At 42.9% G+C, this 13,214-nt stretch overlaps 1 protein-coding gene across 2 annotated transcripts in view; it reads right to left on the bottom strand.

Moving 5' to 3' along the window:
• Positions 1-13,214, bottom strand: part of LOC131573411 (suppressor of tumorigenicity 7 protein homolog) — a 135,611-nt gene that overhangs the window by 86,836 nt on the left and 35,561 nt on the right. Inside the window, exon 1 of one of the 2 annotated variants that reach the window (XM_058827354.1) lies at positions 12,567-12,919. The exons of the other annotated variant lie outside the window; for it this stretch is intronic. Within the exon in view, the coding sequence (XP_058683337.1) occupies positions 12,567-12,588 (22 nt within the window). The 5' untranslated portion in view covers positions 12,589-12,919. Of the gene's footprint in view, positions 1-12,566; positions 12,920-13,214 lie in introns of those variants that run through there. 2 annotated transcript variants of the gene reach the window in all.

Below are 13,214 nucleotides of genomic sequence, written 5' to 3'. Positions count from 1 at the left end.
CACCCCAGTCCTAGAGACTCTGCCCCATCTTCCTACCCCAAGCAGAGGCAGGGCTCTATGGACATGATGAATCCACGCTCCTATGGCAGTCAAAAACAATGTGATAGCATTTAGTAAGGCAAATCATCTGCCACCCACCTCCTCATCTAGATACTGGAATAAAGGGAGACTGATGTCTTGTTTTTAATTTCTAAAATGGCCTGATTCACTAAAATCACTTAAATAGCATTTCCAGCATTTTCAACCATTTCTATTTTACATTTTAGGGATGTCTCTTGGTTTCTTCATGGGAATGGCATCCTTTAAAGGATGGGCAGGATTAAGAAATCCACCATCAAACCTGCTCATATCTGCCCCCCTCACCCTTCCTTTCTCCCATCCTCCCCCCTCTTTTACACATATACAGTACGTGTGTCTATTTGGCATATGAGATTTTAGCTCTTACACTTGCCAAATCACCCACAATTTGAGAATTTACTATTCCAGGATCTTCCATGTTGCCGACTTCCTGGAAAAAGCTCTTCTAGCTCATCACACTTCAATTTTCTTGTTGTTCAAGAAAATTGATGATCAGGCCTCTTCCTTCAGGTTTCCAACCACTCTCTTCAGTTTATTTCAGACTCCCCAGATCAGCCACCTGTGACTGATTTTGCAACAGCTTGCAAAATATATTTTGTGCTCAGTTCCTGTTTTTGTCAGAATCTCGTAAATTTTAAAACCAGCTCAAGTTTAGTATTTAGCTTCTGAAGAGTACATAAACAGTAGGCTGTTCCATATAAAGAGTAACTTTCATACTACCTTGGACAATGGCTTAAGTGCTGACTATTACAGATAACATCCTCAAAAATTTAAGGCGGCTTTTCTCATCTTATGTTCTCAGAACTGTTGATGCCCTGCCACTATGGATCAAGAGAGACATCTCAAGGCCTTCCCACCAGCAAGGTGGTACCATCTAAGGTCAGGATGGCCCTATCCACAAGATGGGCAATTAACACTTCCTAGTACCCATTTTCTTGGCATCCTTCAAATATGTATGATTGGCTTTGCAGAAATACCACCAAAGGGCTGAGTGCACAGCAGCAAGATGAAAGAAAACAAAGCTATTTATTTGTTATGCTTAGAAACTGCAGTTCATCTTTGGCAGATGTGAACTTGAAACCCTTTACTAGAGGTCATTCCTGCTTGTTAAGAAACCTGAGAACACAGGAAACAAGGTGATATTTCATCTTGAATTTCTGAAAACTACAAGGAGTCTCATGAAAGGCATTATAAACAAAAACAATAAAACACATTGACATTTTTACTCTAATACTACTACATTTTTACTCTAATATTACTACTAGTAAATTGACCTGCCTGCACGCATGTTTTGATGCAGTATGTATATTCTTGTACAGTAGTTCATGTGCATTCTTATTTTACCTAAGAAATTTTACTTCAATTAACCTTAAACGCACACCCTGTTAACTCAGTCTAGTCCTAATTGAGAATCTGTAGGGTTTTTATGCCATCTTAATTAAACTTCTTTTAAAAAGTCACACTTTTATTTAAACCTAAGTTTAAATAAAGTTAAACTTAAAAAGTTAAATAAAGTTAAATAAAGTTAAAAATAAATTAAGTTAAACACATCCAGACAAACCTTGTAAGAGATAATGTACTATTTCTGAGAATAGAAATCACAGAAAAGATTGATCTCATGAATCATCCAAAGCTCTTAAGAACCCAGCACAAATATTTTCAACACTAATTAAGTACAATTTTCTCACTGCTCAAACCCACCTTGATATGCTGTCCCCAAAGGAAAGGTGACTGTCCTGGGTTGACACGTAAAACACAACCGCTGTTCTTGAATTTTTTTGCACATTAGCATCCTATTAGCTGGTGTGAAATCATTTGCAAAGATAAAACTTAAGTCCATGAAGGCTTTTTTTTACCTTGGACTCATTTATAAGGCCCTGGAAAAAGCAACTTTATGAAGAACAAAGGAAGTTGCCTCTACTTTTGCTCATAGCCATCTCTCTATTCTTCTTGCAAAGAATAAAAGCAAATGAAATGTTGGAAAATAAGGTGATTTTTATAATGTTTCAATTATTTCTCCACAGAATCATTTAGGTTAGAAAAGGCCTCCAAGATCACAGAGTCCAACCTTTGGCCAATCTCCACCTTGTCAACTAAACCATGGCACTAAGTGCCATGTCCAGACATTTCTTGAACCCCTCCAGGCATGGTGACTCCACTGTCTCCATAGGTAGCCCATTCCAATGCTTTCCATGAAGAAATTCTCCCTGATGTCCAATTTGAACCTCCCGTGGCCCAGCTTATGACCATTCCCTCTTATCCTGTCACTGCTTGCCTGAGAAGCTGACCCCCACCTAACCACACCTTCCTTTCAGGGAGTTGTAGAGAGTGATAAGGTCTTCCCTAAGCCTCCTTTTCTCCAGGTTAAAAAACTCCAGCTTCCTCAGTTGTTCCTGATATGAATTTTGCTCTCAACTTTCCACCAGTTTCATTGCCCTTCTCTGGACAACTCCTCAATGACTTTTTTGGAGTGGACCAGAACTGGACTTGAGGACACAAGTTGTGGCCTCACCATTGCCGAGTACAGAGGGACAAAGAGCGCACCTGTCATGTTCTTGCCCTATCATGATTATCTCATTCATCAATCTTTCATGGATTAATATTAGTCTTAGATTACTGTTTAGAAGTTTATTCTGATTAGATTTCATTCTGGCTATAATCACTAATAACTTTAGCTATTATTTGACTGGCTGTTCTAATTTTCTTCTTCAAAATTATCTAATCAGACCAATCCTGTGAGTTTGGATGCTAGAAAGCAAAAGAACAGCCCTGCCCTTGACAGACAACTGTGATTCAGTTTTAGAATTTAATTGTTGAAACAGCTGTGCAACTTTTCCTTTGAAAGGTATTTTCTGACTGAACGTCAGAAATAAAGACAGAACTAATGACCAGATTTTTAACCAATTAAAAAAAAAAAACAACCAATCAACCAACCAAAAATCCCTAGAAAGCAACTGGCTACATGCAGCAGATGATTTTCAGAGACAAAATTCCAGTTTCTGAAAGCCAGCTCGGCAGTATGATCTTCCCTGACCTGCACATAAGGCAGCAAGCACCTAAGTCAGCTGCAATGCAGGCTTCCCCATGGCGTCTCTGATACACCTCCACCGCTGCTGTGTCAGTGTGTCTGAAATGCTTCTGGAAATGAAAGCATAGTCCACTTTTGCATTTATGTAAACTTTTGGCATACCCATCTACAATAATAACAAGACTTACTGCCTGCCAGGGTACTGCACTCCCTGTCAAGAAGCAGGAAGACCACAGTTTCTCATCAGCAGTGTTATGCTATATAGTGAGACAGCTTCAAGATTTCCTTCACTGGTAAAAAAATGTTCTAATTTTGCTAAACTAGTCTGTTAAAAACAAGGCAGTTATAGTTTTAACTAACTACAGCTGTCAAAGTGAAATAAATAAGCAAATAAATAAATGTACACACATATTACATACATAAACAAAAACTGGCAGATTTTATTTTTTAACTCCTTTGTCCATAGTTAGATTGTACAATGACATAAAGACACTTCTTTCTTCCTTTGTAAACCAAACCAAATCAGGAGCACATACAAAGCCGTGGCCTAGGGGAGAATAACTGAAAATGCAGACACCCATATTTGCTGCCAGCCTGCAGACAGCAGCTGCTGCCTGCAGCGCCTCATTCGACAGTGACAGCGGCTGCACTGACGTTCCACATTAGAGAGTCAGATTGCTTTGTTCCCCCAGGGGAGCCTCTCTGTTTAAGGGGATACTATTAAGGATGGCAAGCCCAAACATAAGCCCTCTTTTTTGTCTTTTTTGTCTTTTTTGTATAACTCTTTGTGAATATTTATCTGTATTTTACAGAAGAATTAATTGAATGTCACTATAGACTCACAAACAAGACATAACCTAACTAAATGCCAGGCACGTAGTTCACCAAACTGCTGCAGTACAGAGCACTGGTTTGAAATCTACAGCTTCATTAAATCTACAGCTTCATTCCTCTCTGACAGGCAGCCAAGCCCCACAGAGACTCTAAGTCATTAGCATATATGCAATGCTCCAGAGCAACCAAATGAATGTCCCTCTGCATCCAGACAGTCACTGTGATGCAATGGCCACAGCAGTGCCACCTCCCTGCTGTGGAGGTGTCACACAGCAAGGATCCCAGTTGTGAAAATAATCATACCTATAAAGGTACATTTAGAAAAGGTCCTGTGTAAAGGCCTTTGAATGCCCATTCTCTGTGGGACCTCCCCTGCTGTGACAGACCACTAGTGCTTTCTCCTGAGCAGGCAACTTAACCTGTTATTCTAGCTGTTGTATCCCTGTGGGCTAGGGCAGCACCCCCTAGTCCCACTGTGATGTGGTAACTGCAAATGATATTAAAGATGATGTAGTGTGTCTTATTTAACACACCTGAGAAATCCTACATCCCACTGCTATCCCCTCACCCTATCAGAAATATCACATTCCAAAGCCTCAGAAAGACATCTCTAGCAGGTCAGCAGTTGCAGAGGAATCTGCTCCTGTTGGTACTAGCACAGAACTGCTCTTCTGTCCTGTGACCAAGGACACTGTATCCTCCTGTGTGATGTTCCTGCATCAGGCCTCTCACACTTGGGTGGATTCCTGGAGGAACTTCCACTCTTGATTGTGATGCTTCCAGTTCAGATCTTGATACTTTTTATCTGGCTGCTCACTTCCATCATTTGGAACTTTTCTCCATCCAATCACACAGGCAGCCTGATTATCACCCTCTTTGCTCTGTACAGCTTATATGGAGCTATCACTGCAGACCATGTAAGCAGCAGAGGATGCAGAGAATAGCCAGGCTGATATATGTTCCAGAGTCAGAGGAATGCTTTCTCTGGCTCACTTAACCCTTAGCAGACCTTTGCCTCCACCTACAGCCTATAAAACAGATGGACTGCCTGGCCTCATGTCCTTGTGGATGCCAAAGCACGTGGGATCTTCACACAAAATTTGCCATGTTTCTTTGCCAGCTAATCTGACATTTCTCAGCTACTGTATTCTCTTTGATAACCTAAACAGTCTGAGAGTATTTTATTAGCAGATGGTTTGAATGACTCATGATTACCTATCCCAATGAAAATACACTGGCACAATTTACTGTTGCCACTGCAACAGTCCTCGATACCTTACTAATGACAGCAATGAATGCAGCTGACAGGAAAAAAGGTTAGTGGTGCCAATGTTTTCCACATTCAGCTCCTTTAGTACATGTTAAATGTATCTTTTTAGCATCTTTCAGCATTCCTAATCGGGATGCTTTTCTTTTGTGACCAGCACTATTTTCATTGTGCTATGTCAGCTCAGAATCAGTGTGACTCTTGCTAGGTATCTGTAAACCAGTGATTTATGCAATTGAGGTTCTCCCTGAGATGGTATCTTCTTACAGAAGTTTTTCCTTCTCTTGTAGCAGAGGTATTACAAGTGGAGTCTGCTGCCATTTTCTGACCTCCCTGGAGCTGTAATAGGTGCCCTTCCTCTCAGAACTTGCTTTCTAGTGCTGTCCTCATCACAGAAGCCCTTACTTCATTGTAAAAAAGTGCAGTTAACACATGAAGTAAAAAAATATCTGGTCTCCTTTTTCTACTCCCATCCAGGAACTTTTAAAATATGCAGTTGAGAACATTTTCCTTTTGCTGCATTTGCACAACCACAACTCATCAACATCAAGACTGAGTCCTCTTAAAACTTGTTCGTGTACTACCATATGGGTACTTCCACACTCAAGAGAGTGCAGCAGGAAATCCAAATACACAACAGCTTTCCAAGACTAGTTCCCAGTGGTAATGTGAAAGCTAGCATTTGCTGGAGTGATGACATATATTAAATCATATCACCACTGCAAATTGCAAAATCACTGGGCTAATGAGTGGCACAGTAAACAGGAGAGGTTAAGGGAGATGGATAATCTTTCCACTGACCATCTTCAAAATCTCCTCATGGCTTTTTAGGCTACAGACCTTTTGAGTACAAGGCACTTTCTTCTAGAGCTCATTCTTACTCTCTCTCATCCTTCTTCCCTGCTCATACAAACCTTTAAAAGAGCTACCTAAAGGCTATACAAGTGTGGAAAACCCCCAGTATAGCTGTGTATATATATATATATATATATATATATATATATTTTCTCTGACAAACTCACCAACTTTGTGTCATTTTCTCCTTAGACTCCTGCTCTAGGCTGAAACATGATCAAGTACGTTTTAAGGGTCTGCTCAACATCTCTCAAAGCATGCACAGAAGAAGACCTTCCCAGCCACTCTGTTTCTCAAAGGAGGTCCAAAATATCATAATTTAATTTTGTATCACTGCCATGTAGTTTCACAAGAATTTCCCTTCTCCTGTACTTATCAAAACACCTCAAGATACCATTTTCAAATGAAATTTTTGAGAGCCCTAAGAAGTTCTAAAATACTTTCCATCTAGTTCTGGGAAGCAATGTCACATTTCTTGGTCTAGGCAGAATATGGGTTCTCTTCCACTCCCAGATTCTAGGCATCTTATATTGATGTCTAAGTTCACCTTGACCAAACACACCAAAGTCAGACAATTCTTCACTGAGCTCCACCAGACTGTGGGAAGCAAGTGCTTCTCTCTGTAGTTGTCCAGCTTGTTTGTTTAATATAGCATCTTATCCTTTTCAATAGGGAACATATTGTCATTTTTAAGATCCTTTAATTTCATATTATACACAGTCATCTTCATATACAAGGGTCTAAACAATGATGTCATATCAAAGTGATTTTCTCCACAAGGGAAAGAAATCCATTATCAAGAAAATTTGGAATACTCTGTCTCTGTATTGCACATGCTCTTCTCATAGCACTTCACAGCCCTTTTCCTGGTGCTTCAGTGATCAAGCAGGGCATTTTAGCTCAGATGAAAAGAGATGGCTTAGATTCTTCTGTGAATAAAATTTTTTGTTAGGCATACCCATTAATTATCCCCAAATTACATGGAACACTACTGCTTCTTACCCCAGCCCAAATAATATGACAGAGTCTTCACTGCATGTACTGCTCTTCCTATCTGGGTCACACAGCCCAAAGGGACTCTAATAATCTTTCAGGCGTCCTTGGTCATAAAGATCTTTCCCTATTTCTGGTTCTGTAAATTACCCTGGTCAAAGCTGAAGCTTGGTTTGATCTCACACCATTTTGCAAGCATGCAGATTGATTGAGCTCATCTCTATCACTGGCTCTAGCTTGGAGATTGGTCCTGCTTTGAGGGAGGTGTTGGTCCCTTCATATCTCAACTATTCTATGATTTTTGTTTGAAATCTGAAAGACCTTTTGTCATCTTTGATCAATCGCAGACTTCTCCACTAATTATAGCTCATGCTTTTAGCTAATGGCAAGGACCAAAAATATCACAAGCTGAAGAAAAGCTGGTCAAATTCCCTTCATGTATCTTCAGATTTCTTCCTCATTCCAGAAACTGTGTGGACACAGCTACCCGAGAAATTATCACTGTATTCAGTAACTTTACATCAGATCCTTGCAACTTCTAAGCTGATGAGATAGGAAAGGTGATCCAGGGCTGCAAGAGACAAACCACCAAAGACCGTCAAATTCACGAGTCATATCCAGCCTGTGAGATGTCTCAGCTCACTTTTTGTTTTTGGAGAAAAAAAGGCCAAGGTGCACTTAAACTCTCAGGACAGCTGCCTGCTTGTGAACAGCTCAACACAGGTTCAACAATTCACAAGTTCAAATTGCCATTGGTGCTGCCTGAGTAGCAGGCGTGGGCTTCAAGCCCCTGTCCTCCTGAGCATGCAGTCAAGCCTTTGGCAACCATATCTCAGGCACCTAACAAAAGTGTTTAAAACAAAGGTTTCTTATCTCAGGTTTCTATTTTTAAAAAATGCATTCATTTAGAAAGTAACACTACTAGCTTGCAATCAATCCTCAAGATCGACCTCAAGATGTAAGAGTGATGTAAGGCTACATTTTCTCTCCAAGTATCTTAAAGTTTCACTGATGAATTTGTGAAGTTATTAGAGCTCCTGTAACCTCAACCCCTTTCATAATCCAGGTTTATTCTGGCATTTGACAGTGGTATAGCTAAGCCTTTGACCTGGTTCTGCAATATTTTCAACAGCCCTGACTCAATGGGGTGCAATAGGAACTTCAGCAGCTACATATATTGGTTTAAAGTTGCAATTTCTGGTATTTTCTGTAACCTCTCTTTGGCATACTGTTGCCTGAGAAACCAACATCATTGAGGAACTGCCACTGTAGTTAACTGCTCTCAGCCTTTTAGGATGGGAGTGGGCTAGTTATGTCCAAAAAAAGGAGCATTTTGGTCATCTGCTGGCTCAGTGGAGCTCAGTCTCACCAAGGCTGTTATCCCACCAGAATTTCAACAGTCATGCCTCACCCTTCTTTGTGCCACTGCTCATCTAACCACCCCATGAAGAAGCCGGGAGAGCCAACGTTCAAAACCAACTCCCTGCAGGAGTGGTCAGGTCTTGGTTGGTTCTCCCACAGCTGGGATGAGTTAACGGTGCTGGGAACAGAGGAGGCAGGCACATCACCCAGGACAGTGTGATCAGATTGTCCTTCATCTCCATGTTTGATGCCAAGATCTCCCATTTCTCTACTGCTTTCACAAGAGTTTACAAGACTACTTCTCTGATGCCATAAGATCATGTAACCTTTCCCATTTGTTGCATTTTGGCTGGAAGATAGTTTGGGGACAAAAGTGTCTAGGAACAAAAGCACTTCCTGAACAGACAGAGCAGAAGACAGTATAGTGAGCCTGGTACAAGCACAGAAGCTTTTCCTGGCACATTTAAGCGAGCAAGGTTTCCCAATCCCCACAACAGTCCTCAGCCTTCCCACAGAGAGCAGCCTTCTGGCATTAACCTTGCAGCAGAGGAACGCTCCACTTGCCCTTTGGGTTTGTATTTCTCTGGCCCTTTGGTCAGGTCTCCTCTGTTTCAGAATCCTTCTGCTTTCCAGAGTGCAGCTGCTGATCTACCAGACAGGGACCACCATGAGCATCTCCCAAACAGCCCATGCTGGAAGAGCATTTCCCAGACTACCACCCTACAACAGTTTAGTACTGCTGCTAGGTTAAAAAGCCCCAGCATGAAGAAATGCAGCAGTGCTGAGAACATCACCTGGGACTTTGACAGCACACATCTGGAGCTTTGTAACAGCACTGGGGAAGCACCATGGACATACATGTGCGATTCCCTTCCTCACAGCTTCCTACTGAGTTTCTCTGGGTAACTGAAGCACACATGGTGCATATTCTCAGACATGCATGAAATGGCTATCTGAGCCTCTTTAGTTGCTTTACAGGCTCTAAACTGCATCCTGTCCCGTTCCTTACCAATGCAGTCAGATGTGGTGGGGCTGCATTTCCCTGACCTCTCCCAGCCCCACTGGCTGTGGCTCTCACAGTTCAGTTTAATTTGTGCCTCTGTTGTCTTTCCTAGAGGCCTGCAACTGCCAGTATTCTTAATTAGACAAGGGATGCTTGCTGGTTATTTCTGCTAGGCTCTTCTGCCTGAGACGAAGGTGCTCTATTTGTGGGGACCACTTCACCATTTGTTCAGAGGTCCACCACTTCTCTGCTTTGGTGCAGCCCTACACCATTTCACCTTAAAAAAGACTTAATTCTCAATTTTTATCAAACCAGAGTACCTCTTACAGAATGTGAAACTATTATGGTGAGCAGACAAGTCTTTCAGGTCAGCAGGAACGGTGGCATGGGATGGAAAGCTGCTCCCCATGCACACAGCCCCCCACACCCCCCTGACAGTGTGTCTAACAGTGGATCAGCACAAAAGCACTGAAGATGAAGTGTCTCTGGCACATATGTTTCCTGTGATGATCACAGAAAGGACCAATGGGAAATACTGACCACAACCCAATGGCAATTACCCCACCCTCCCACAGTGCCCTTGCACGGACACTTCTAGGGGATTTTTGCTTTACACGTATTTGCACACACCTTGCTCATCATGCACTGGGAGTGTCAGCAGCTGTTTGTGCATTGCCTGCTGCCTTATCCCCCTTTATGAGCTATTGTCACCAGCTGCTTTTCTTTCCCTGCATTCAGGAGGTGATAAGCCTGCTCCTACAAAGACTCTCAGACTATCTTTTACTGCCCTTCTAACTGCTGCTAAAAGCAAAAAGAATAAAACAGGGTTGCCAAAGAAGAGTTGTTTTGACATTTGAAATATTTTGATACTGAGAGAGACTAAAGGTTCTGAACCAGTATTTGCTTCTAACCATTTTTCTTGGCTTTCTGATCAGAGCAGAGAGAAAAAAAATCCTAAATGCTAAGTGTAAACAGCAGGATTAAAAAAACTGTAATCTGCTCATTTCATGCTTTTTGGACAGCAACAGCAGCAATGGCTTTTGTTATATTTCCAACGTCCAAATAATGTTGACTCTTTTTTATTTTGTCCTGTTTGATGTTCTAGCCAGACAGAAACATTAACAATTAGTAGCACTATTATCATTTGACAGCCTGGAAATACGAAGAAGACAGGAGGGGAGGAACCTCTTAGCATTTTGACTGAAGTAATTTTGATTCTTTCTCTGAAAGCAAAGCCGCTGTTCCTCCGGCAGTGCTGTGGGCAGGGCTGGTTACAGGAGCACTGCCCTGCACAGGCAGGTGAGCGGGGCAGCACCAGTGACCCCACTCTCCCCCCGCCTGCCAGCACCTGGCAGCAGCAGGCAATGGGACAGCCTGTCCAGCCTGAACAGGAACTCTTGGGTTGGAGGTTCAGGCCTGAGCAGAGGCACAGGGGAGATGGCCACCACACTGTATTGCTTGTCATCTGGCCAGAGAGTTCAGGCAGACTGACCAAAGCCTCTGCTTGAATTGATGGCAATGAGACATGTTCTGCTTAATCCCATTTTTAAATGCAATAAATGTTTCTAGACCCTTCTGGGAAACTGGTAGTGGCTGTTATGGAAGCTCCCATTGCCCTTTTCTAAATTGTGGGAACCATGGAAACAAAAGCAGCCACAGCTGCTGGTGCATAACCCCTGTGACTTTAGCCAAAGCACCTTGTAAACCAAGAAAGGACCACAAAAATGAACAAGACTGAACAATCTGAGCACATTTCTGCAAGAGGGCAGGTAGGGAACAGATTTTATCTCAAAGCCTGTTCTCGTGCATTTTGCAGAAGCAGAGCTCATGGACACAGACGCTGGGGCTCACAGATCTGTCAGGGTGAAATAGATGCAGCTACAACATTTGGCATCTCTGTTCATGCTCTGATGACCCAGAGCTGCAGACATGTTTACAACTGTGCATGAAAAATGCGTCCCTAAACAAAAGAAATCTAAAAGCAAATTTTGTTTTTATGCTGCTTGACCTTGACTGGGTATTGTGGCAGAGGAGGCGGGAGCTGCCAGAGCCTGGCCACAGGACTAATTAACCCTTTGGGAGCGAGGGGTTCTATGGCCAGGAAGGCATAACTGTGATGTATCCCAATACTCTTATCACTTCCTAGGAAGAGATGAGATGCAGAACAGGTCCCAGCCCACAAGTGTGGAGACATTACACCATGCTGGAGGTGACAATGCTCTCCAAAAGCCATTGCTTCATATCCAAATGAGAAAGGTTTTCAACACACAGTATTGTTTTGTGCACAAAATACAGCATGAACCAACTGTTTTCTATTTTTCGGTCACCTGATAATCACTGGATCAGACTGGTCTCCACACAGCCACACTGTCACCAGCAACATTATTTATACATAAACCCCCAGCCTTCCTCCGCAGCCAGATTTGCCAGGCAGGTAATTGTTGTTCCCATTGAAGCAAAACTGGCTTGCTTTCAATGACATGCATCTGCACTGCTATTGTACAGCAGACTGCCTCAGTTAAGATTTTCCAGCACAAAGATGAGGAACGAAAAAAAATTATCCTTTTATTTTGCATTTTTCACCTCATATTTAGAATTCCACCTAATTTAATTGCGGATTCTGCAGTCATGGGGCGGGGGGGGGAGGGGATTGCAGAGAAGCCTCCTTTTTCCCAGAAACAAAAATGAAGTAAATGAGATAGACATGAGACAGCAGTCCTTTCCTGCTGGTTAAATCACTTTCCCCCAGCTCTTGCCCATCTAATACTGCAGCATTCTCAGTCCCCAAATGTACCATCTGAGTAGTGCATTCATTAGAGTCTTTGCAACTCCTGATCACTGACAGATGCGATCTTATCAAGTGACACATTCAAGCAAAACTGCCTTTTCCCCCCAGTCTTCCAGTGGCCTGAATTCAGCAGCGCTGACAGCCCTACGCTGCCTTGCTGCTTGCATCGAGGATGCACCCGCACTTGGAGGTAGATGCTTCCCCTCCAGCATCTTTAATCCCTTCATAAACATGCAAGGACCACAGCTTTTAGCCAACGACCTACGGCAGAGACAATGCAAGTGCGGCGGGTACAGCAAGGATATAACAAGCCCTGCTCTCAACAGAAAAAGGATGTAAATGGGATGCATTTACTTACATGACGATTCAGTGCCAAACATGGCTCGCCCCAGATGCTGCTGTTTCAAAAAGGAGAGAAGAAAAAAAGAGTGGAAGACAGAAGGAGCGTATGAGAGAAGGGATGAGACTGCTACACAGCAGGGGTCATGAAGCCAGACAATGCAGTCCAGGCTATCCAAGCTGCCAGATTTTCCTCCTCTCCTCAACACCGCAGACAGCTTTTCCTTGCAACCGCAGTGAAGGTCCTTCTTCAGGAAGCAAAAAGCAGGAGCTCCTGTTTTAAATCCGAATGCTAAGGGCAGGCCGGCGTCCTTTCAGCGCTGCCGGCAGGCAGGAGAGGTAGCAGGCAGCAGATACTGCAATCGGCAGCCCCTGCCCGCCCTAAGACAATAGCGGAGCTCAGGCACACACGGGATGACGTCAGGACACTGCAAAGACTGACTGCTGCTAACACAGAGCCTCGGAGGGGGCTTGGACACGGCACAGCCATTCAGATGGGAATTCCTTTGTCACAAAAAGCACAGGACAAAGAGCCAGACATCTATGTCCCTCTGTGATGCTAAAGCTCCCGTCCGAGACTGTAAAGCTAGCAGGAAAATATCTGTCTTGAATTCATGCTCCTTTTCTCAGCTGCACAAAAAGCAAAGTGTCTCTGTGCAAACAAAAT

Source organism: Poecile atricapillus, chromosome Z, assembly GCF_030490865.1.
Source record: "Poecile atricapillus isolate bPoeAtr1 chromosome Z, bPoeAtr1.hap1, whole genome shotgun sequence".
NCBI lineage: Eukaryota > Metazoa > Chordata > Aves > Passeriformes > Paridae > Poecile > Poecile atricapillus.
The sequence above is the reverse complement of the archived record's forward strand: the minus strand, read 5'-3'. Positions and strand labels throughout refer to the sequence as shown.